Here is a 25,022-nt window from a genome sequence, read left to right as displayed (position 1 = left end):
TAAGAATGACAACAGTGAAAAATAATTGTCGCACTTGTGACAACTTCTTCCACAGTATCTCAACGGGAAGCTTGAGTATCAGGCGTTAGCCACAGCAACTGAAACTGTGAAAGATAGAGCGTTCTTGAGCAGCCATTTAGCCTGTAATGGAGCATGTAAGAGTAAAACCTCCGACCAGCTATGATGACTTAAAAAAAAAAAAAACAGGCGAGCATGTGATGCAAAGATTAGACTCATATGCTGTTGACCAACTGAAGTGTGTGTTCATTGCTCTTGGTGACGTGACGAGTAAGTACATGTTTTTGTTATTCAAGTCTATTATGAGTAAATGTTGGAAATATTTTCAATGTTTAAACTAAAAAAAATTATGGTAAGACTGACAAGTCGGAGTTGTCATACAGATTAAGTTTATTAAGTTGTAACTTTTGACATTTCAGTAACAAAGGAACACGACGACACACTACTTGTGCACATAAATTTTATGCTACATAGAAACTACTGTTTACAGGTGCTCCAATTGCTGACTGTAGTTTTCTACAGGAACCAGCAGCTGAAATGGGTGAGTTGGAAAACCATTGCACAATTTCTATTAGGCGAATTTAAACAATACCATTAGCCACCAGCAGGTGTCCTTCTAATCCCTCTACTCTCCAACAGTAGCTGAGAGCGGATGTCGATTTCTCCGCTCAATTTCGTCGTTAATGCGTCGGTGATGCGTCATTAATGACTTCACTTAGGTCATATTCATTGAAAGTAAGAATTTGAAATCAGAATTTTAGCAACGACTAACCTGGAGCTCCACTTTAGATTTAGGCAATGGAAATAGAGTTTTTGATGTCTCGAGCAGTAGAAAGATTAAGGCTCCCGATGAGGCCACATGACGCGGACCAAACATATGAGGGGACCTATAAGAGATGTACAGTAGTTTGCTGTCAGCAAAAATCGGAATGTGGACATTGAGACACACAGGGAGAAGATGAATCAAACAGAAAGAATCGAAGAACTTGCGTCAAAACAGGACCTAAAAGTGATCCTTGTGGTACGCCTCATGAAAAAAAATGGATGCAAAGCAGTACAAAGGCACACATCCTTTATCAGATGTTAAAAACATCCCTTATTTATTTCCACAGTTAGATCAAACATTCTGGTGAACAGCTTCACGTGTCATTTTAAACTCACAAATACTACATGTCACATAAGAATATTTTTTCTCACCAGAAAGCAAGACGAACATGAGTGCAGATTATTTTGAGGATTGGGAAGAATACGGCAAATGTGACAACGTCGTGGCGGCAGAATTCAGCCACGTGTTTCTCCCTTTGATCTACAGTTTGGTGTTCGTCTTCGGGATTCTGGGTAAGTGTCACGAAAGCTCATCAATTCCATTCGCTACTTTCTTACATGCTTTTTTTGTCATGAGTAAAATGTATTTCGGTATGTCTATTAACGCATGCTTTTGTGGCTCTGAAGGCAACAGCCTTGTGATCTGTATCACGGTGATGTATCGAAACCAAGCCACGATGGCCGACGTCTGTGTCTTCAACCTGGCTCTCTCCGATACGCTCTTCATCCTCATGCTGCCCTTCTACGCTCACCACGAACGGGTGGGACAGTGGACATTGGGAGACTCCATGTGCCATTTCGTTGGCGGCTCCATCCGCACTGGCTTTTTCAGCAGCATCTTCTTCATGCTGATCTTGACCCTAGACCGCTACGCGCTCATCATGCACGGCCACAGGGTGGCGTACCACCGCACCAAAAGAGTGGGCGTGGTCCTCTCTGTGACCGTGTGGCTGCTGAGCGTGTGCGTGTCCATTCCGTCCTTCGTGTTCACTAAAGTGAGCGAAGAGACAGACTGCAAGTTCGATCCGGAGGATGAGAGCTGGGAAAAGTATGACCTCCTCACCTCCAACATTTTAGGGCTGGCTCTCCCCCTGCTGGTGATGGTCTTCTGCTACACCAGGGTCGTCCCCCTGCTGGTGAAAATGAAGAGTGCAAAGAAGCTTCGAGTCGTCAAGCTCATCATCACCGTCGTGGTCATCTTCTTTGTTCTGTGGCTGCCCTACAACATCAGCCTTCTGTTCCTCTTCCTCTACCAGTTTGACTATCTGTCGGAGACCTGCACCACACAACATCACACCAGGCTGTCTGTGGTGGTGACGGAGGCGCTTGCTTTCACTCACTGTTGCCTCAATCCTTTCATATACGTCTTTGCTGGACAGAAATTTAGGCGGCGCGCTCTTGCCATGGTGAAGAACTTCGATTGGGGATTGATTGATATGAACTCCTCCAGAGTTCAACGCCTCAGTCGGAAAAGTTCCATTTCGTCCAGGAGTTCGGAAACATTCGTCATGTAGCCCGTGAGTGGCACAGTCAGTCGATCGAGAAACCAACTCTGCTACATGGGTGATGATAGCTCCAAAACAGGAACGTTCTTGGGCACGTTCTTGTCTCATACCCACATCCTGGGCCACTTGCTTGCCACCATACAATGACTCTTTACTTCAAGGGAGCCTGTTCATTTGCAGTCCTCCATAACAAATGATGACAAAGCAGATCCGTCATTGCGAGTCACACTGGACTAAATAGAAAACTCTAAATCCCAGTGTAGGAGAACCGTGAAAAAATGGATGAAGGAAATGGGTGAAGCGCATCAGACATATACAAGCTCTTACATTAACAACACACAGGATAAAAATCGCTTCACAGCATAAATAAAGTGCATGAAATGGCTCTGTTTTGGCAACTTCTCCTACTCACGTTTGCTTTCTGTACTATTTTAATGTACATAGCTATTCATATATTGGCAAGAATATTTTAACAGCAATAAATGGCGAGGAACTTTTTAAATCATGTTAATCAAATTACTGTTTATGCAGTAATATTTCTCTGACTGTGGAAACCATTATGAATGGCTGAGCACAAAGAAGGAGGCAAATGTTGACAAGTACAGGACAAAGGGACTTTACAGTGCACCAAGACTGAAGGCCTTGCATGTAATGTAACAGCCACAGCTTGTTTCAAGTTTCTTGTATGGTGACTCATTTGTATATTGTGACACATTAAAATGATCTCTGAATGTCAAGGCCGGTTGCAGCCTACGCCATTTCAGATGACGTTATTAAACAAAGCAATCAATAAAACAACTGCCATGACTCGTGAATCACGTGGCTCACTGCAATAAGGAAATAAATAGCAGTTCTTTATTTCTGTCGCTGACACATGCTATTTTGATCCCCAGTGTTGCTTGTCCCACCGTCAACAGCAACTGAAAATGTCATTGAAATACTTCCCCTCCCTTCAGACTAATATTTGTGGTGATAAGTCCTTGTTATTCATAACTCACATCAAGTCCCAGAGGCAACATCTAACTCGTGCACTGCAGCAATCCACAACTAAAATGCTCTTTCTGCCTCTAGCCATTCCAAGTGAAGTCCAAATATTTATAACACACTGGGGTGTTGGACACAGATGATGACCTAGGGTGGAGTGGGGAGTAAAGAAAAGGAACTGAAAGCTCGAGAAGCTCGACGCCAGACTTCAGACAGACAACTTCAAACTACCATACTTTTGCATGACTTCTTTCTTATCCGGCTTGACATTTGGATGAGTACAACAATGCCAGCCTCTATCAACTTTATGACTTCACATCATTTTTTTTTTAAAACCACATGCACAGCTAGCTGCTAGCAGGAGGAAACCCGACCAGAAACCAACCCCTCAGCTATTGAGCTCTGCAACACAATTGGAGAGAAAGCCATTTGACAAGGCGAAAAACCAAAGCGCGGAACACATCGACCCGAACAGAGCAGCTTGAGGTGAGAGAAATGATTGAATACTCATGAATGAGCAATAATAATTCATTTGGCAGAGCATTTTGTAGCCAACATATCAAACATTTATCCAGAATGATGTTTCCAGTAGCGGCTTTGACAAACATGAAGATCAGTGAGCGGCACTCAGAATGACATGCATTATGGCGTGAACTTGACTTGAAATCAAAATTACATATCAGTTTAAAATAATTAGAATCATAATTTTAATTGTATTATTTTCATTGGAGTTCAATTTAATTCCTTAATATATCTCTATCAATTTAAATATTACACATTTCTATTTGATTTTTTTTTTACATTCCTGGAGTTAAAAATATTTTTTTCGTGTTTTTGAGTGCTTCCTTGGTTTATGAATTAGATTATCTTTTCTAAATGCATATCCAAAAGCTTGCCATTTGCTGAGTAATATCTCCCGACTTCTTCTTGGGGCATTTCCCAGCAGGGGCTGCCACAGCAAGTCCCCCACCTTCACCCTTTTTGACAATCCTCTTCTCACACTCCACACCTCCATTTATCACCCAGGAACCTCACAGCTTGACAGAGCTTTGGAGCAGCCATTTTTCCATTCCACCCTGAAAGTCTACTCCTTCTGGCCAATACAGACTACAGCCAGGGATCAGCTTTTGTCTAATAAAAGTGCTAGTAAAATCAGGGAGTATTGCTGATGCACTTAAAAAAACAAAATCACCTTTGTAACATACAGTGTGCATTAGCCTTGATGGCGCACGTTATTTTCGCCTCACCTTGGATATACACCTGAGGTCAACCCCAGAGGGGCCAGAACAGAAGCAGTTGCCCAAACATTTTCTGAAAGGTTCAACTTATAAGGTGTAGAAGAGCTTCAACCGTTGCACTGCATTATGGAAGTTGGTAACAGGCGTATTTGTGAAGCCAATTAAATTAAGAGTTCTTCATTTCATATTTCAGTGGCTAAATGTATCCAGTTTTTAAATCTGAGACTTGAACATTTCTGGTATTTAATAAGAGCCATATTAAATGAGTTTGGGCATCGCCCTAATCAACGGCTGGTGTCATTATACTGCCTGCTTGATAGCAGCCTGTTATCTTCCAATGATTGTGTGTGTGCCAGGAGAGTTTCACGCGGACCCACTCAGGCCACTGACTCTAGACACATTGAAACCCTCTTCGTATTTAATTTATAAATATGTCCGTTTAAGCAACGTCAATTCTGCTCATTCTTACTTCTAGGTTTCACTGCTTCATTTTCTCAATAAAATCCAGGGTGATGCTCCATATCTCTTTTACACTGTGCGAGTGTATCAGCGAGTGCACTGGGCAGGCGTGTGATGATACCAGTCATATAAATAAAATAGCTTCCGTGTCTTTGTTCCACTTTGACCGTTCCACTTCACCAGGTCAGTTGTTTAGGTTGTTACAGCTTAAACTTCTTTACTTTTCAAAACTCTAAACATTGCGCTTGAGACTCATCAGGTGTCTGTAAGATTTGACGCTTTAATAAGGTCGACACCGCAAGTTGTGACTTTGAGCGACTTATTCCTCTTCTCTCACAGGCAGACACGATGGCTGCAGTCACACCTGTCACCCTCGGCTTCCCCACAAACCAAAACATGTATGTACTGCAACACGCACACTTGCAACGAACAAACTACAATATCATCTTGATCATTCCTGTTTTTTTTTATGTTTGCTGCGCTTAACCAAGCTTGTGAGATTTCAACTTTATTGTGAAAAGCTCAGACATCACTACCTGTAGCTGTAAACATGAAGTACATTTCTGAATAACTGAGAAAAATGGTTTTTATATCACATCTAATACAACTTCCTCTTTGCTACTTCCTATTGGAAGTTTACATTCATTTTACGGGGCGTTGTATATTTACCTGGACGGTGGAAAACAGATCAACTGTGAAACGTGACCATGCCAGTCATGTGAAGAGTTCAGACCATAATCTCCGTAACGACTCATCTCTTGCTCTCTTCCAGCTCTAACTCAAGTGACTACGATTACAATTACGATTACAATTATGATGGCAAGGAACCATGCGATTACGTAAACTTCAAGCCTCAGGGTCTTGTCAGGATCTACTCCATCTTCTTCACGGTTGGCCTCCTGGGTAACTCCGTGGTGGTCTGGGTCATCTCCTGCGGGGCCCGACTGCGCAGCATGACGGACGTGTGCCTTCTCAACTTGGCCATTGCTGACATTCTCTTGTCGTGTTCCCTCCCGTTCCTCGTCTACCAGGCCTACGACCAGTGGGTGTTTGGGGAGACCATATGCAAAATTGTTCTGATCACCTACAACATAGTCTTCTACAGTGGGATCTTCTTTGTCACACTCATGAGCATCGACCGTTACTTGGCTATCGTGCACGCCGTTTACGCCACAAGAATCCGAACACAGCAGTTTGGAATAGCAGCCGCATTGGTCACATGGGTAATTGGAGTGATGGCGTCTTTTCCAGATATTCTATATCTCAAACAAGATTCAAATGGTAGCGTGACACACTGTTTCCCAGAATACCCGGCGGTGGGCAACAACCATCATTTCTGGAGGGTCTTGGGCCTTTTTAAAATGAACATTTTAGGTCTAATCATCCCTCTAGTGATCATGGGCTTCTGTTACTCACAGATCATCCTCAGGTTGCTTTACAGTCCCTCTTCCAAGAGACAGACCATCCAATTGGTCGTCACAGTGGTGGTGGTTTTCTTCTGCTGCTGGGTCCCATACAACATCACCGTGTTCTTCAAAGCCCTGGAGTTGCTGGACCTGTATACCAGTTGCGAGGCCAGCAAATCCATACATGTAGCTCTACAAGTTACAGAGATCATAGCATATCTCCACACTTGTCTTAACCCCTTCTTGTACGTGTTTGTCGGACGAAAGTTCAGGCAACACTTGTGGAAGTTGATCGACAAGGTTCCCTGCCATCCGTGTCGCATGATCAGCGTGATCCTTCCGCAGGACAGACTCCGACGAAGCTCGGCCATGTCGCAAACCTCCAGCTTGGATGAGAGAAGCACTGGGATATAGACTAAACCTTTGCTGCCCTTTTTAAGCTTCCTAGATGTATGTGGGTTCTGCCCTGTTCTCCTCATGCCCCCAAAACTTGAGGCCAGAGCTATCTGCTACCTGTGCAACATTATCTTGCTTGAATGGAACCAGACAACACAAAAGACTACACTTTCCGATTCGCCACCATTTCTGGCCAATGGCAGCCAAAGCAAAGGCGCATTGGTCCCCACCTTTTACAAGGAGGACCATGTGATGGTCACGGGATTAATGAACACTTAGTAAGTAAGTCAGTGAGAGGCGTCACAAGCCACACAACCCTCATATATGTTTGACAATCCTAAATTATCACAGGGTTTAACCTATTGTTTTAGTAAACCTTGCATGAGCTGCACTCGGACCTCGCATAGCTAGCGTTTCCCGGCCGAGCTCTGAAAATCAAGGCTATCATTCAGGACACAAAAGGCCAATGAATGAATGTCAGACACCACCGTTGTAATACTATCCCCCACAACAGAACTTTTTTCTCCTTATCACAATGTGGCAGTTGTGTGTAACGAATGTTGATCTGTGAAAAGACAGTGAGCAACTCTGTACAGTCATGACAAACAAGACCTGAATCTCATATGAGCCAGCTTCCTATGTGGTTCCTGAGGCTTCATCGACCCATTTTCTAAGGTTACACGAGTATCGATATGTGGTTGCACATGCATCCTGTCGAGGTGTTTGCAGACGAGCATCTCTTGTAACCATGGCGCTCAACATCTTCCTTGTATGAAATAAAAATCTACCACTGAAACTCACATTTTAAAACCCAACACTGTCAAAGGTTACAGATTGTCCCCAAGACACAGAATCTTATATTTGTAAATTCAGAGAATGTTGGTTCTGTTTTGCGGCACATCTTTTTTTATTATCATTAAATTTTTACTTAATGTTGTAATGTTTTGTCATGCAATGTATAGTTTACAGGTGCCCTTTTTCACTAGCATTTTTTAACCAGCTTCAAGAAAAAGTTTGTCTGATATGCAACCTGTAAATGTCCGTCTGCTATTTAAAAAAAACAGGTGGAATTTGAGTATTTAATAAAGACTGAATTTCTCCAGGAAATGTGCATGTCAGTGCTGTGCAAGCAGTGTGTGCAGCTGCACCTGGTGTCATTCTTCTGTTTCACTCAAAGGCATCTCTGCAATTGACCTCAATTTCAAGAAACCACAATTTTCAAAGGAAGCACAAATGCAAAAACGTGAATAATTTCATGATGCAGCATTACATAACTGCACAGTTGACACATAGTGCATAGATATAAAGGGAGTAAAATAACAACAAAACTGTTCGTATTTTACAATTGAGTTTTACAAATTAATATGCATCTTGAACGTCGATGTTGAAAAATCCCACGGTATGTGAAGTGGACACCCATATCAGGGTGTGCTTCCCTCATCACTATCTGCGAGAGAAACATTGTGGCATGAGTTCAGCACTAAAGTGATGTGTTTGACTGCAGGAATGAGTGGGAGCCTCCTTTGAGTTGTAACAACAACAATTCAGCTCAGCTCCTGAGTCGAGATCCTCAGCAGAAAATGGAAGCCCTGATGACCTCAGCTCGCTTTCGTAGCTGCCACATGATGGCGCTGTTGCTCTTACAACAAAGTCTCCAAAACATTTGAACAATTCAGTGAAGACACTAGTCATACCCAACATGGTTGACATTATGAGGCTCATGTAACGGCATACGACTGGAGATCAGACGTGCCCACGCTATTTAGCATACGTCATGTTACTGTGCACAGTGCATTGGTTTGGACCGCCCCGGTCAAGGGGCAGTAGCTGTACAGCAGTCTGTTATCTTTGAAAGATACTGTAGTGCGTGTCCCAGAATCACTTCACACTGACCCAGTCTCTCCTCTGACTCTACCTCCAGAAACAGTCTTCCAGTTTCACGCCTGGTTATGCCTGTTTGTCACTGGCACAGATGTGGCAAAGCTAAACATCCCTACCAATATCCAGCCACTATCAAGACAGTACAACCACAGCACTCAATGGTTACAGTGCAAAAAGGATAAATAGTCGCTTGTCCCACCTTAACATCAAAGTCACTCTCAGACAGGTCTTTTTATTTCATCGTATGGACCACCCATTCACTTGGGCCAGTGGGCTTCTACTACATCCATATTTTTTTAAATATATGACACATACTAATTGAAAGTAAAAGCCTTTTTTTTTTTGCTCAGGTCAAAACGGCACCTCTAAACTCAATGGACCTGGAGAGTGGACACGATATAATGAATACTGTGCCCGTATAAACATTGGTAAATGAATAAACGGGGTTCAATACGTTACCTGAGCCATTTCTTGAAGACGCTCTGCAGCGAGGCCTAGCATCCAGTGACCGTCACACAACTCGCCGTTCAAACTCAGTCGTTATGACACCACCTAGCGCCAGGGCAGTGAAAGTGTCACATTTAGCGTGACTAAAATGTGAAATATACACCCACACACAACTTAATTAATGTCTACGATGCGGTTTTTTTTATTAAATAGGAAATGTAGCTGCGCGCTAACTTGCTTCTTTGACGACACTAAGCCGGCTAAAAAACATGCTAAGCTAACCGGAGTTAAACCAGGCACCAAAGTGCTCAAAAACGCGTCATAGTTACGCAGCATAGTGAAATATTAATAAAGCACAGTCCAGTCTGTCATATTTTTACACGTTACCTGGCGAAGTTCTTGAACGACAGCGGTGAAAACAGCATACATTGACCGCCGTGCATTGCGCCACCTGCAGTGACGTGTTCTACTACCACCTGTCGGCGACAAGCAGTCACTACACGCAAGGTTTCTCTTGCTTCTCGAACGTTTAATGGCAAAATAACGAGGACAAAATAAATTATTTACAACACGTAGTAACATGTAAACACAATCTTCTGTACAGAGAAATATACATGCAAAAGTAAAAATAAGCCATATTAAGACATTCAAAATGACATCGCTGCAGTCTGGTCGGAGTGAAATATGTGTGAGGTCTCCATCCCGCCCGCCGCTCTCTGTACACCTTTACATGTGAGGACGCCGGGTCTCCCAAAGGCATTTCCACCGCTTCATCCTGCCCTCAAGAGAATTTCATCAGTGGATTTTTCCTTTCATTTGGGAAACCCATATTCACAAGAATAAATACAAACTGACAACAAATTGAGAGACAACAACATACCATATTTTTTGTTCATTTTTTTCTACATTAAAAATAAGATGAACTGACACCTGAAATTAAATGACATGATGAGTGTTGCTCCAAGCGGACTGACGTTTTTGACAACTTATGTGAGTGAGTGTGACTATTCCGAAAAGAAAACAACCTCACCTACTGACATTTAATCACTCGTGTACAGCAAGTGAACGCATATATATCTATATTAAAGCTGATGGTTTACTTCTATAAATTAGGTTTACTCTCCAATAGGTCAACAGACTTGACAATGACCAGGCCAGTGGCGCCTCCAGAATGATTTACTGGAAAATGGAACTTCCGCTTGTTAAAATGGAAGCTTTTTAAAATCTCAATCAAAGATTAAGCTGTGTCGCATTTTACGGTTGTTTTTGAGTGAAATATTTGAGCCAAAATAGGGTCATTCTAAACAAAAATAATTCTATTTTGATTATAGTTTGAAAGAGTAGATGTGGGTTCCAAGATGTGCTAAAGTAAAGTTTAAAAAGATAAATATTTCCATGTTAGAAGTTTGAAAAGGAGATGAGAAAGAGAACCAGGTGAACTCAGAAGGGAAATGACGACTAAGATTCAGATGAATTAAGAAGCGCCATGCCTCTTTACATTATTTAAACTTAAGCTTTAAGTTTGCTATAATGATTGTTCTGCATTCCAAAACAGGTGTGGAGGCGCCACATGGACCCAGTCCGTTTGGTACGAGCGTGTGGTGCTGGAAAAATCAAGCAACATCAACCTACAAAAGCCGAGCGAACTCTCACAACAGACCACTTTTGTGCACAGCTTGAAAGAAAAGAAATATTCTCTTTTTTCAGTCACTAAACAACTTCTTATATCAACAGGAATAAATAAAAGAACGATAATTTAAATCAGACAAAATAACACATTTTAGCAGGGAAAGAAAAGCATAGTGGGCTTTGGTATTGTTACAGAAAACAAAATGAAAGCATAAGTGCCTGAATTTTATAGATACATATTTCCTTTTTAACATTTTTCTCCGCTGGTGCGGAGCGGAATACTGAACTTAATACGTAAGAGTCAACACAATACAGACAGCTATCGCAGTACCAGGAACGTACATGCCTTTGTAAGAGTTACGGCTACAACACAAGTCTTCATAAATAGTTGCATAAATGTTAAAGCTGCAACATTGCACGTGGGATTTGATGCAAAACACGAGTGCATTTCTAGTAGCAGGTTTGTTCCGAGCGACAATCCGGGTGTGGCGGGTCCACGGTGGGAAGCGGGGGGGCCGTGCCGCTTCAACTGCATGGACTCAGTAATACTAAATGAAATTGTTCCTTTGAGACAAACTCTTCAAAATGAGAAGGCAGGAAGAGACTATGTACACATAAGGCGGGTGCAGACCGGAAATAGCTTTTCCTCAGGTGAAAATGTGAGACAAAATAAAGTGATTTCACCCTTGAAGCTATAGGGGGAGCAAGTCAGCTATTGCACTGAGAGTCACTACATGGTTTGGTCTTTGTCCAGTTGTACGCTGACCCAGCTGGTGGGCCTCACGTTGCCTTAGAATTTACCCCCAAAAATGTTATGAACACAGTTCTCTGTTCCCTAACTGTACATGGATTCGCTTACAAAAAGTAATCTCTTGTTACAAAAAAGCGATTTGTTTTTTTGTCTTTAACTGAAGCAGTCTAAATTACTCTTATAATACAGTCATGTTTTTCTCTGTTAACACTGTTCTTGTCCAGAAAGCTCTCAGTTTGTTGTGCACTCACAGGAGAGAGGGATGAGTGTTGGATCAGCAGAGGTCGATCAGTCAGCAGCAGCAGGACGTTCGTGGACAGGTGAAGGGGGAGAGGCCCTCATATATGGTTCAGGAGGCGGCTCTGGAGGAAGGACTTGATGGTGCCGATGGCCCGGATGTCGTTCTGGTGTTTCCGCCTCTCGATGAAGGAGATGAGCCTGGACGTGTCCAGGTGCGAGGCGTGGTTCTGGGGCGAGTGGTTGCTGATGACGGGTCGCGGCTGTAACCAGGGGTCCTGCAGGCAGAGCGACGCCGAGGGCCGGCGGTCCGGCTCGCCCTGGAGCAGCAGGCACACAAAGTCCCGGGCGGCCAGGCTCACACCTTGGAAGTAGTCATCCGGGAAGCTGAAGTCCAGCCGACAGATGTTCAAGCACGTCTCCTCCAAACTTTCATCCAGGAATGGAGAGGCTCCGCTCAGGACGACGTAGGTCACGACGCCTGCGGGTCACCACGGCCGTCAATTCAACAATCCAAACCTGAAACCCTGAGATCTCATACCTAAGCTCCAGAGGTCAGACGACAGGGAGGCGGGTTGACTCAGGACCAGCTCAGGGGCGGAGAACTCGGGGCTTCCCAGGAGTGGGTGGATGTAGGAGGAAGTCTGGTTCAGCTGCACAGCATCACCAAAGTCGGTCAACTTCACCACAGGCTGTGAGGAGGCATGCTCCACCACGATGTTCTCCGGCTGCCAGACAAGAGGAGTTTTAAGAAACACATCGGCGCTGTGGTCGCTGTGACCACTCACTTTGAGGTCCAGATGTGCGATCCGCCAGCTGTGCAGGTAGTGAAGCGCTTCCAGGATGTCTCGTAAATACAGAGCCACTTTCTCCTCCGTCAGGTTTCCCCAGCTGACGATGTAATCCAGGAAGCGCCCCTGGTCGGCCCTAGAAACCAGCACGCGTCTTAGGTTTGCTTCCAGGGAACATGGATCATCATCCCAGCTCACATTTCCAGCACCAGGATGTAGCTGCTGGCCGTCTCGTAGGTGTCCAGCAGCTTCACCAGCTTGGGATGATCCAACGTCTGCTGCAGTCGGATTTCCTGCAGCACCCGCTCTCGCCGCTGCAGCTTTTTGTTGACGTGCTTGGCGGCTATGGTTCGCTTACTGCCTCTCTGGTCGCAGCGCTTGGTCACCGAGAATCGGCCCCTGTGGGGACAGAGTCTTCAGTAGCATCAATCAAAGTACAAGGGTGAAACGTTTCTCACCGTCCGAGTTCCGTGATCTCTGTGTAGTGAGACTCGAAGCTGCTCTTCCATAAAGCTCCGCCACAGTCGTCCAGGATTCCTATTGCACGCCGTAATTCAGCCAAGTTTCTCACCTAAACCTTACAAGCATCTCACCTGAAACTCTGAGGCTGCCGGAGGAGGTGACGCAACCGGCCACGTTGGAAGCGACGCAGGTGTAAACGCCGCTGTCCTCCACAGAAGCTCCAAGAATGTTCAGAGTCGCCTCCCCGGTTTCACTATGCAACAAGACACTCTCTTACACTTGGACAGCCACGACAACTGCTCAACTTGTGACGCTTCTAACCACCTGTAATTGATGCTGAACTGGCTGTTGTTGCTCAAGGTGTTGCTGTCAGGTCCACGCCAAGTCACATTGGCTCGGGGTTGACCGCAGACTTTACACCTCAAAGTCACGCTGTCGCCGCTCTCGCATGCTACATCGCTCACTGGGATCAGAAACTCTGGCGGAGCTGGTGAAAGGGAGGAGCCTCAGTCGGCAGAACTCAACAGGTCACATGACAAGTACTTAAGTTTTCTTCAAATGTAAATGTTGAAATGTGTGTTTACACTGAGCAATACAGGCGGGTTGGCTAGTAGCTGGTACCTTTTCCCCAAGCCTGTCATCGTCAGCACTGTTAGTAATAGCCATTTTTTGGGTATTACTAACTTAGAATCGTAATATTATAGTAGTAATACTAGTATAGGGTATTACTACTATATTCATATCTGTAGAACGTCCTGCTAACTCACCATACCAAGTCAGCTTAAGATGCTACGATGGGAGCAAGTTAAAGATTTTCTCCTAAGACCAAGCTTCAGAAGGTTTTGTAACTGTTTAACATGCCTTTACCTTCATGGACGAAGTTGGGATTCAGCAGCTTAACAGAGACTTTGTTTGCTAAGCTGTCCTGAGATTTCCGGTAGCCGTTCTCCAATTTCTTTCCGTCCTTGTCTCGTTTCTCAGATTTTCGGCGGATGCGGAGCGCTGTGTGCCATGATAATGATTTCCTGGACCAAACAAAGCTTTAGAGGAAAGATCTGCGACAGACAACAGAAGCGTGTTCTCACTTGATGGTTCCTTCCGGGACCTCGGGGGTGACGGAGGATGAGGTGTGTCCCAACACGTAGCCAGGGATCCAGCCTTCAGCCGCGGGAGAGTGCTCGTTGGCGGCCCGGTACACCAGGAACATGTTCTGCTGGTTGCTGGCCAGTATTTGGACAACCTCGCCCTGTACCACGCTGATCTCATCCTCCTTCACTGCCACGTAGTCCTGGGTCACCAACATGGTGGACACACTGCTGCTGCTACTGCTTTCACTCTGCCCAAACATAATAGGAGGAACGTCAGCGACAGGAACGCCTTCAGGACGGCGTCAGCAAAACCAGCGCCTCCACTAGACTGCATGCATCAAACAAAGTGATGTCTCCTGCAGAGACTACAGAAGAAAGAAAAGGCTGTGACCCAGATGGTCGTCAAATCAAACTCCCCCAAAGAAGCCACAGAAAGACAGAACATGTGAATCTGGAGTTGGCGGAGAATTGGTGCTAAACGTCGCTGGTTTAGACCAATCCACTCGAGAGAGGAGCTTTTGCAAATGTGAAGTTTTCCTGCTTGAAAATTCTTCGTCAGGACAGCAGATGGAAAAGCAAGAGTGATACTTTGAAACTCGTTTGATGGCTGTTAGTTACTGCAGTTTTAAGAACACAGTGGTCCGTGTGGTTAGTGGATTCAGAAAGAGGAAGAAGTTGGTGCCACACATGTGGGTGAAGTTAGTAATTAATCTCCGGGGTCACTGCATGTGCAAGCCAGCGGCTGCGGCGGGCTGAAGAAGCGGTTAGTGACTGTGAGTAGCCCGATCTTGACGTCTTACCCCGTTGCTCTGAGTGGACTGTATGGACTGTTCACTGGTGGAGGAGCAGGTGCTCATGCGGTCTAAGTCTTTACTATGAGTGGAGTGGCGATGGTGGGAGGGAATCACGTGGCTCCCTCTGCCCACGGCGTCCCCACCACTGTCACTCAGGTAGGACACGGAGCTGGGCCGGCTACCTGGAGACGAAGGCACGTTCGGGACCACGGCCCAGAAAGGGTTGCCTTTGTGTGCGGGGCTCGGAGGGACTTCCTTTCCTCCTCCTGGGGTTTGTGGGGAAATCATGGGCGCCACTGTCCCCACTCGAGGGGTTTTGAGCGACAAACTCAAGGGGGCCACGGCCATTTTGGGAACACGAGCTGGTTGCTGTTTTACTGGCTCTTCAAAGCCTCCCACACTTTGATTGCTACCGCCCTCTTTGCTGCCTGAAGGTCTGTTGCTGTTATTACAGTTGCTTCCTTCGGACGTTCTTGACGGCAAAACCTCCCCATTGGTGTCTGAGTACAAACTGGGAGGGAAGGACGGAGGGTGGCAGGGGGGTGACCACATACCTGCTGATCGGTCAGGCCCCTCGGGGCCTGGGGGGTGGTGATGGTGGACCGGTTGGGGGAGGCGTGAGGAAGGCTGCGGTATTCTTGACGGTCGGGAGCGAGGCCCGCACAGCGAGGATGAGCTGCCCCCTGACCCCCCTGACCCGCCACCGCCGCCTCCCCCTCCCATGTTAGAGGTACCGGAGGAGCTACTGCCTCCTGGAAGACCTCCTGTGCAACTGCTGCTACTGCTGGGTGGACCTCCAGGTCCTCCTCCACCCACATGATTCCTCTGGTACTCGATAGGGGACGTCAGCGCTGCAAATGAAAGGAGACAAGAGATACATGAGGAGGACTGCGTACTCAGGTTAGAGAGTCGTGAAACAACAACTAGCTTTTGATTCAAATAAAAGCACTTTCCAACTCACTTCTATCCCAACACCACTGTCTCTCAGGTCATAGGTCATTAGGATGCTTCTCTGCTCCCAGAAACAGCTTGAATTTCTTAAATCGCCGTCATTGCTCAGGAGTTATTGTATAGAAAGGACAGTGTGACTCATGATACATGTGCTGATGAATCTGGTCCATGTTGAGGCGCTAGTTTACTGTAATGACAGTCATACTGGCTCTCTTAGGGGGTTAAACAGCTTCTAATGAGATGCCCACAAATTGGCCCAATAATATGCCCAATAAAAATTATTTAGTTTGTGTTTCTTCACTCCTCGTGGTTGATTTTCATCTGTTTTTGGTGACCTAGTCTCATATATACCCGTGTAACCTTCACCTAAAAGACTTTTGTTTTTTTCTAACCATATTTTTTTGTCGCTTTTTTTTTTTTACAAAACAGGATGTCTCTTTAACTGTATGACAATGTTTCTGAACAAACCTAAGAGGGGTTAACGTAGTTAGAAAAGCACGTGATATGCAGACACCAGCAACAGGGTCACCAAAGGGTCAATAACAGGAGGTGGCTACTATTAAACAGGTCAAGTCACTTGACTCACCATTGAGAAAGTTACGCTGATTCTCCAGTATCTGGCTGACCTGGTGCAGCCAAACCTGGACCACAGCAGGGCTGGTGGAATGGAGGGTGAACCTCTCCATGTTGCCGCTGGACGACCTGGAGGTCAGTGTGAACTTGCAGGGGTCATCTGCGATTTCCTCTAGACCCAGCCAGCTCACCTGCCATTGGAATCACAGACGTTTATGTCACGCCACATGTGACGTGACATAGCTACATCATTACCTTGATGCTGTTCTTAAAGAGGTAGCCTGGAGTAGAGAAGCCCTTCTTCTTGTCCAGGGGTTCGCTGAATATGACAATCTGCTCGAACAGGAAGACCCTCCTCTCCTTCATTCTGGACAGAAGACCTCCGTCCTGATCTGAAACCATGAAGGTGTCTTGGAGGAGCAACCTGCCCTGTGCAACGATCTTCCCCTGGGGATCACAGGAAACAGAACGGTAAAGACCATGACTTCAAGTTACGGGACGTCCGTGAAAAAAGTGCCCTCACATCGAAGCCTTGAAGTCGCCCAACATTCATCATGTCATTGCAGCGCTTTGGAACCACACACATCACCTCTACTGCTTTCTGAAGTGAGGAAGACAATCAATTTAAAAACACAAATCCAAACTAACATAATGATCAAAAGAACGCGGCTTTACCTCCATTTCTGTTGTGTCGGCTCCAGCCTTTTTAGAAACCTTGAGAAGATCCTGAGACCAGAAGAAACAGGCTCAACATCATCAACATCATTTCTGGGTCGACTAAACAACCTACCTTCAGCAGAAGCTGGTACTTCATGATCCGCTGGACTGGTTTGATGAGCAGGTCTGTGAGTTGGAGCCTATGACCCAACCGCTGCTTCAGCTCCTGCTCAGACACCATGACAGTGAGTCTAAACAGCTTGGCTGAAAAGCTAAGTAAGGGTATAGTACTTACCTCAAAGTATGTGTCGATGTACTCCGACACAATGTGCTCAGACTTGGGCTTGTTTTGGCAGTACACGATGTACATGTGAAATCTTCGCTCCTGCAAACCACAATCGTACATGACCAAATGTGTTATTAAGTCATTAAAATGGTGCAGTAAAATTATACAAACCTTAAGAAATTATGGAAATCAGCACATAAGAATTGTAAACACGGCTGAATTACCTGCTTGACAAATAATGGTGCGAGCCGATCTGGGTCCTCCAAACACTTCTCCAGCTCTCCCAGGAAGAAACTGAACAAGAAGAAGGCATGAGTCACGAGGCTTCACAAGTCACTGATGAAAAATTGAAGCGTACTCTTTGTGCCAGTCGTAGATCTGATGGATGTTCCCGAACACCATCTTGTCCTTTCCTCTCATGTCATCTGGAACCCCCTCCTCTTTCATTCGGCTCATGTAACCCTGACAAGAAAATCTTAACTTAGAAAGCTGAAAGTTAAAGTCCAAATAAAGCATGCTTCACTACCTCCACCACTGATCCCAGGTCTTTGACATAGTCCCGCTCCGTCTCCACTAGCTCCAGCAGGACGTAGCTGATGGACAGACCAACCGTTGGTGACTGCATCAGGGGTGGGAGAACATGTCGATACTCACTGTCTCCTCTTGAGAAAGCCAGATTTGCGCTCGTCCACCTCGTCGATGGGTGATGAGGAAGACAGAAGGGAGTTATCAGACGGGTTGAGGGAAGGAGAGCTGCTGTCGCCCTGTTCCACGGACAGAGAGCTGGGGCGATCCTCAAGCGACTGGAGAGGAAAAACAGGAGTGTGTCAGTCAGGTGTGACTAAAATGTGAGTGAGAATTTTGCACTAGACTGCAAGACAACTTTATTATTGATTTGTTACTGTTGTCTTTAACATATTTTGATACAAAAAACTCTACAAAAATTATGTTCATAATTCCTAAATAAGCACTAAACTGAGGGATCATCTGATAGTTTTCAAACCAAAGTTCTGTCTCAGTTTCCTACCAGCTCATGACACGACCTACCTTTTCCTAATGACTACAATTTTCAAACAAACACTCACTTAATTCCAACCCCCGAACAGACAAAATGACATTTCTCATTCCCTCTTACCATCTTGCTCTTCACCAACTCTTCAATGGCGCTGACCAGTTCAGCAGCACTCGGAGTCTCGGAGCTATTGGGCCGAGCGGACAGACGAGTCGCCGACTGCAGTTGGGAAAGAAACAAAAATAGGTTTAAAAATTAATTTCAATGACAGAGAAAAAAGTGTACTCCCCTACAAGACACGGCAAAACTGCTTGTACAGAATATGCTTGAGCTCACCATGTAGACTTCCCACCACGATTATCCACATAGGGACTTGGTGGCTGTGATCTGCCTAGTACAAGGGTTAAATAAGGGCCAAGTTTGGGCCAACCACAGTCTGGTCTTTGCGATACAGGGATGGGACAAGGGCAAACTCTAGGAGTGGCCTACTCAGTCAAACAATTTAAAGGCAGCAGTTGTTGCTGCTTCATACTCCATCGAGGTGAGCTGAGTTACAGGTGAGGCAGCAGGCAGGACTTTGACTGATCCTGAGGCGACTATTGTCTAACATCGGTACCACAGAATCAAGTGGATGGAGTATTGACTAAAGCAGCAACACGTGAGAGAAGTCCATAAAGGGCCGAGAGGAGGAAGGAAGGAAAAAGGCTTGAGGTGGAGGTGGTTTTACATGGAGAGATAAGGAAACTTGGAGAGAAGAGAGGCAGAACAAAAATCAACATAATGCTGCGGGGTGGCGTGCAATTGTCAAAAATAAGAGGAAAAAAGAAACACGATTAGTGCAAATAAAGCAGTCAAGCCACTGAAACATTGAAAACACTAAAAAGTGTTGCAGTTTGTACCTTTCAATTTTGTGACACCTTGGAGGGTGTCAAGAAAAAGCCCATTCTGAGCTACATGTTCAAAGGCCCTTGGTTAGACTCACCTTGTCATCCTGAGAGTCAGGCTGCAGAAGGCTGTGCTGCTGGATGGCCATAGGGGGCGGCAGAGGGACAGCATCGGCACCCTCCTCTCCTTCCTCCTCGCCGCAGCTCTGCATGCCTGATGAGGAGGACTTGGACAGGGTTCCGCTGCTCAACCCCTCATTACGCATTCGCTGCAGACGGAGGAAGAGAGCAACAGATGTCAGCTGCTTCATCAAACCTGCGCTTGTAAACACAGAGGGGGTAAAAAAGAGGCCTCACTTCCTCCAGCGTTTCATCCTGTGGCGTGGCCGCGCTGTCGTCGGAGTCCTTCTGTGAGCCCGCCATTGTGTCCATGTTCTTCCGAGTGCCGTCGCGGTTCTTCTTGTGCTTGTGCGCCAGCTTCTTGACGTGGCCGTCGGCTTTGCCCGAACTCAGGCGTCGCACTGGACTGGTCAGCCACTTCCGTAAGGTGTTGCCCGGACGCTTCGGTCCGGGTGAGCTGTGAGGGCCCAGGGTGTGGCTGGAGCCGGGCTGCAGGGCGTCGTTACTGGACACCGACAAGGTATCTAGTAAAGAAAACAAAGATGGCGGTTGGCATTTAGTACAGCAGATCTCTCCGATTTAGATCAGGAGTTCATAACCTTTTTGATCTCGGGACCCACCTCCATTCAAGTGATAGAACTGATTCATTACTCTTGTTTTCATTTGTGATCAATAACCATATTGAATCTACTTCCACTTCAACAAACCAAAAGCTTGTGAAATGACATGAAACCATGTGATCATCGCAAAGACATTATTATTTGCCATTGAAAAGTCCAACCAGCAGCAGCACCAGGTGCGAGTCATATTCATCAAATTTAAGAAAAAAAATACACTTGATGCAAACTGTTAAGAATATTAGAAAAATTGAATAAAATTCTGAACATAATAATACATGTAATTAAAAAAATCATAAAAATAATATATTTTATTTAAACTCCAAAGAAGATATAGTGTAAATGAAAGTATTGCCATGAATGTTGAAATTAATTTTCAGAACTGCTTCAACAGGTGCCGTTGAAGCAACAACAACTGTCCATGAACAGTTTTTACTGTTGGGAGGGGGTGCCATCACTTTCTTTATCATTTTTTCGTTTCGAGAACTTCTCCATAGTTGGTAAATATCACAGATTTGCAGCTATCAAGTCAATTCAGTCTCACCACAGCAGCTAAAAACACCTGATGCAAGATTGTTCACGTAAAACATCACTTATTATATTCATATTTAAAGTGTTAACAACTCACAATAAGAGCCAGATATTCAACATGAGACTTATCTGGAGTCACTCATTTGTACTAATTCTGACAGCCACCAAGTAGCAAGCGGCAAGTAAGCCAAGGCCACACTTGTACAACCGCAGTCATAAAAGGGCTACGACAACAAATATCACAGATCAGTGTTCATTGTCACCAGCGGCAGCAGCATTAATTACCAGTGGATTTAAATGGAACTCTCATTTCTCAGAGATCATCATGATTGTTTGTGTTGTCGTGACGAGCTCAGTGGGCGTGCGGAGCTCCTCCTCGCCCCTCTGGAGGGAATATGTAGGAGGGAATCAGGAATTTTTATTGAGCGTTACGAAGTGATGAGCGCACAATAGAGGACCAACTGAGTGTTCGCCACACAATTCATAGCCATGATTGATCAGCATTGATACCCATTTTGAACAAAACCAAACATCCTATTGATGCGTGAGAAAACTTAAAAAAGAGCATGATCCTGGATCCATTCTGAAAGACCAGAGCACGTTTGATGCAGCTGAAGGTATTAAAGATTCTGGCACTGACTTTTGTTGGGAATATTTTATGGCCTTCTTCACATGTTCCCACTTTGCAAGTGCAGTTTCCAGAACAACAAGCTTCACCCAAACCAGCAATGTTTTCTCTCAGCATCTCTCTCCAATAACGCTTCTGCTTCGCAGCCGTTGGCCTGGTGATTAAAACCACTTGGAGGGAACGGCGTCATTTTTCCCCCTTATGAAAAGAGTGTGCTTATGTGTGAATGATAGGTGAAGAGAAGTTTAAGCGGCTTACCTATGAATGCAGCTAAAGCCTGTTTAAGGAGGTCTATCCCGGTAAAGTCGCCTGACTCGTTTGTTGGCAGCCGAATCGCATGACATACGATTCCAAACGATGAGAAGCGGCGATATTTACCTGCTTTCCTCCTCACCCCTGCAGTGTTAATGGAAGCCAACTGCTGGTTACGGTTCTGCTGAGGAATGCTCCGGTCAGACACGCAATGAAGAAGCCTATTTAAAAAGGATGACGGAATCGCAATTGTTGCCCTCGGAGGACTCGAGGTAAACACACAAATGACCATTCATAAGAAACATCTAGTCCTGGAGAGTCAAACTGAAGGCCGGGGGGCCAAATCTGGGCCAGCTGAGGATTTTATTTGGCCCACTCTAGCTGTGAAATTCAAAGCTATGTCAAAAGTGTGCCAAAACTCATGTCCAACAAAGGTCAGAGGTCAAGTTTCAGCCTACCACAACCTGGCAAGTGAAGATTCTAAATGTCTGCTCTGGACAAACCCCAAATTGATGCGGGTAGATGGGAAGTTGAGCCTGGTGACTTGCTAATCGTGCTGCAGAGGTCGTGTTAACGTGGTGCAAAGGTGTAAAACATGGGGTCAGCAGCCTTGACACATTCCAACGAGGAGGAAAATAACCCCAGAGGCACTCATACATGTAGGGCACGACATCTGCCCTCTGACCTGACCGCTGTCTTTCATGGTTCGGACAGCTGGCGGACGCCTCCATGGGAAACACAAATTAATTTAGTGCAAGAGCTTCAATGTCGGACGACAAGGTCAAATCTTTGTTTTCTTTTTGAGACGATTAAAAGACTTTTAGGACACAAAATGATTCAGCATCTCACCTAAAAATAAGACGTCAAATCACAATTACCGCTTGTTAATTCTCTAGTGCTCCTCTGGGTCTGCCCCGTGGCCTCCTCCCATTTGCCTGGAACAGCTCACTAACAGGCTTCTATGCAGATGCCAAACTTCTCATTCGAGAGAGTCACCACGCTGAGAAAACTCTCTTTTTTTTTGGCTCAGCTCTTTCTCCACCTCGACAATTCATGACATTTCATAGTCAGGTGGATTTGAAATCTGATCTGGATATTTGTGAAGTTAGACAATGCAACACATGTTCTCCCCGGGAGACGGTAATTGGCGCCATAACTCATTGACAGCGTGGAGGCCGCTTGAGTTACAGCGGTGTGTATTTATCTGGGTCTCAGAATAGGAGGCAGGGAGGGGCTGTGGCAACGACCAAAGGGATCTGGAAAGTTGCCACGGCCCTGTAGGAGCATGCCTGGGATTCCAGAGGTGTCACCGGGGGAGCGTCCCTCGTGCGGTCGTGTTGGCCCCAGGAGATGAGAAACAAACACGCACAGACATCACACAGTGTAGCCTGGTGCAGTTTGGGACTCCACCACTTAGTTTCTAGCTGATCAACAACATCATCTGCTGCGTTGCAGTTAGTAAGGAAGCAAGTAGAAGGAAGCAAGTAGAGCTACAACTTTCCTGTTTAGTAACGCATCTCTTCAGTAATTCGCTTTTACAACGTTTTTAACCACAGAAAGACGTCATAACTAACTGATAATGGATTAGATTATCAAAATACATTTTTTGTTAAACTCAATTTAACAATAATCGGTATATATTCTTTTCAATATATCTTATCTTCAAAACAATATACTTAACATTTTCAAAGCTTAAGGATATTTATCGCTTTTAAATAACAGCTTTTGTTCCCACAAATTTCAATATAACAATCTTTATTTCTCATTATTTTCACATGCTTCTGAATATATAATAATTCAAAAAATTTTTTTTAAAAAACAGTCATTATCTATTAATATAAAGTCAATCATGTAACAACATTTTTGCCTTTTTTATTTTGACTAATTAAAATAATACAAGTGATACTGCTCGGTCTGGACCCCATGACATTCACTCATATTTGCATGTCTACCTGTGCGTCCCACTCTGGCCTAGAGTGTTGTCTATGAGGGCAAAAACACTCAAAACTAAAGTGACGCTTAGGAGATTTTAATTTCATCATGAAATGCATTTGGGAAATGACTCCACAAGTCCGAACATAATCCAAAAGTGATTAGTGAAAAGCATCCATGGAGGCATTTTAGTGATTACTAAAAATCACACTGCCATGAGTGCAAATTGGATCGGACCGAGTCACCTACCCAGGTCCAACAGCCAGAACTTGCAGCCGTCCGAGCTCCCTTCCTGCGCCGAATTCATGGAGCAAAACGGGTACAAAGACACTAAAGACTCAATTCCATGAGCCATGTCAGTCGCACGTGAAGCCTCAGAATGTCACGACTGATGAATCCGTCACAACATCTCCACGGGTGGTTCGGAATTCACCCAAAAGTCCAAGAAATCCAGAGAGCTTTCCACAAACAGTCCGATGTGAAGAACAGAAAAAGTGAAATGCAGCATTAGTGGATTCTTCTCTGTCTTTGTATTCGTGTACCTCCCTCCCTCTCTCTCTCCCTCCGCTCCTCCCTCCCTCCTCTGAGTAGGTTTGCTGTGAGGACATTGGCTGAGCCTCCGCTGAGCCTGTTTTTGAGGGAAAGTCTTCTGGAAATATGCAGCATAAGTACCGAGATACTCTGGGTACAAGTATTCAGTCAACGTGTCTGTTAAATATCCATCGTTTATGAGTTACGTTTTATGAGATGAATATGAGATCATAATGAATACATTTTTAATTCTGTGAAAAAATTGAACATATTATATACTATAATCACTTTCAATTCTGATAAAGTTCTGGTCAAAGATTCAGACTCACAGAACACACTCACTGTTGTGTTTCATTGTGCAATAACAATTAAAGGAAGTCTGTCTGAAGTAATTTAAATATTTCTTTCACATCATGAAAAGACTGTGTTGACCGTCTTCTCACTTTCAACTGGAATAATTTCTGTTCTTCTAAAACACATTCCTTGTGTACGTAATACTAACAAAAACATTTCTTGGGAGTTTTGTTCATTTTCTCTCATTTGTTCTATAAAGTCGCGTGGGTCAGGAGTCGATCCCAGCTACTCGGGGTAAGAGGTGGGGGTCATCCAACATAGATCTCTGGCCCATCACAGGACTCAAAAAACAACACACCCTTGACTTGTGCATGTTTTCCGCCAGAGGGAGGAAACCAGAGTGCTTGAGAGCTACTCAAGCCAGAACTAGACACGTAAAAGTGGCTCATTCAAAACTGATAGCAAGATTGAGTCAAAGATCACAGACTGGTTGGCACATACAATTTGAATAGACAGAGAACAAAACTATAATTCCCAGTTCAAATGTTTTCCCACACACACACACTGTCACACAACACTGCGGGTTCCAGGAAAACTTCCCGGAGAGTGCGCTAATCTCCAAAAGTGTCCACCCTCACAACAAAAGAGCTCCACACGGTGGTCAGCAAGCATGAAAAACTGATCAAATAGAAAGCTCTGACTTTGTCCACCTCACTGCACCCTTGTTCTGTCGCCGGATCAATAGCTGCATTCATCAGTCCAAGGCACTCAAACATGTACGCACTACCTCTGGCGTTTTTCAAATTGCGATCACGTATCCGCAGTCGCGAGCAACATCATCTT

At 44.9% G+C, this 25,022-nt stretch overlaps 4 protein-coding genes across 15 annotated transcripts in view; 2 read left to right on the top strand and 2 right to left on the bottom strand.

The window, feature by feature from the left end:
• Positions 1-9,636, bottom strand: part of cobl (cordon-bleu WH2 repeat protein) — a 47,837-nt gene extending 38,201 nt beyond the window's left edge. For both annotated transcript variants that reach the window (XM_053886956.1, XM_053886958.1), the window contains exons 1-3: positions 9,547-9,636; positions 9,172-9,264; positions 791-905 (exon numbers count right to left, since the gene is read on the bottom strand). The gene's annotated coding sequence lies outside the window, so the exon portion shown is untranslated. The remainder of the gene's footprint in view (positions 1-790; positions 906-9,171; positions 9,265-9,546) is intronic.
• LOC128771548 (C-C chemokine receptor type 1-like) lies at positions 289-3,214 on the top strand. 2 transcript variants are annotated; one of them, XM_053886964.1, is made up of 3 exons: positions 289-559; positions 1,219-1,356; positions 1,471-3,214. In XM_053886964.1, exons 1-3 carry the CDS (start codon positions 556-558, stop codon positions 2,355-2,357), a joined length of 1,029 nt encoding a protein of 342 aa, XP_053742939.1. In that variant the 5' UTR covers positions 289-555; the 3' UTR covers positions 2,358-3,214. The 2 variants fall into 2 exon arrangements, with proteins under 2 accessions (XP_053742939.1, XP_053742938.1); XM_053886963.1 differs by having other exon boundaries at positions 1,219-3,214.
• On the top strand, positions 3,475-7,936 carry cabz01093075.1. The gene is made up of 3 exons (XM_053886965.1): positions 3,475-3,818; positions 5,369-5,427; positions 5,802-7,936. The coding sequence occupies exons 2-3, from the start codon at positions 5,378-5,380 to the stop codon at positions 6,847-6,849; spliced, it is 1,098 nt and encodes a 365-aa protein (XP_053742940.1). The 5' UTR covers positions 3,475-3,818; positions 5,369-5,377; the 3' UTR covers positions 6,850-7,936.
• Positions 9,637-9,667: 31 nt separating the features above from the next.
• triob (trio Rho guanine nucleotide exchange factor b) overlaps positions 9,668-25,022 on the bottom strand; it is a 65,655-nt gene continuing 50,300 nt past the window's right edge. For 6 of the 10 annotated variants that reach the window (XM_053886946.1, XM_053886948.1, XM_053886949.1 and 3 more), the window contains 23 exons: positions 19,632-19,918; positions 19,373-19,543; positions 18,514-18,609; positions 18,033-18,181; positions 17,905-17,971; positions 17,737-17,840; positions 17,603-17,672; positions 17,388-17,477; positions 17,226-17,318; positions 17,111-17,161; positions 16,959-17,036; positions 16,691-16,882; positions 16,449-16,626; positions 14,918-15,762; positions 14,115-14,365; positions 13,897-14,054; positions 13,354-13,516; positions 13,161-13,282; positions 13,026-13,104; positions 12,766-12,966; positions 12,565-12,703; positions 12,318-12,504; positions 9,668-12,257 (listed from right to left, as the gene is read on the bottom strand). In XM_053886946.1, coding sequence (XP_053742921.1) covers positions 11,878-12,257; positions 12,318-12,504; positions 12,565-12,703; positions 12,766-12,966; positions 13,026-13,104; positions 13,161-13,282; positions 13,354-13,516; positions 13,897-14,054; positions 14,115-14,365; positions 14,918-15,762; positions 16,449-16,626; positions 16,691-16,882; positions 16,959-17,036; positions 17,111-17,161; positions 17,226-17,318; positions 17,388-17,477; positions 17,603-17,672; positions 17,737-17,840; positions 17,905-17,971; positions 18,033-18,181; positions 18,514-18,609; positions 19,373-19,543; positions 19,632-19,918 — 4,151 coding nt within the window. In that variant the 3' untranslated portion in view covers positions 9,668-11,877. Of the gene's footprint in view, positions 12,258-12,317; positions 12,505-12,564; positions 12,704-12,765; positions 12,967-13,025; positions 13,105-13,160; positions 13,283-13,353; positions 13,517-13,896; positions 14,055-14,114; positions 14,366-14,917; positions 15,763-16,448; positions 16,627-16,690; positions 16,883-16,958; positions 17,037-17,110; positions 17,162-17,225; positions 17,319-17,387; positions 17,478-17,602; positions 17,673-17,736; positions 17,841-17,904; positions 17,972-18,032; positions 18,182-18,513; positions 18,610-18,726; positions 19,174-19,372; positions 19,544-19,631; positions 19,919-25,022 lie in introns of those variants that run through there. The other 4 variants (XM_053886952.1, XM_053886954.1, XM_053886951.1 and 1 more) reach the window with 3 other exon arrangements.

Source organism: Synchiropus splendidus, chromosome 15, assembly GCF_027744825.2.
Source record: "Synchiropus splendidus isolate RoL2022-P1 chromosome 15, RoL_Sspl_1.0, whole genome shotgun sequence".
Lineage (NCBI taxonomy): Eukaryota > Metazoa > Chordata > Actinopteri > Syngnathiformes > Callionymidae > Synchiropus > Synchiropus splendidus.
Note: the sequence above shows the minus strand (reverse complement) of the source record. Positions and strands in the feature narration are given on the sequence as shown.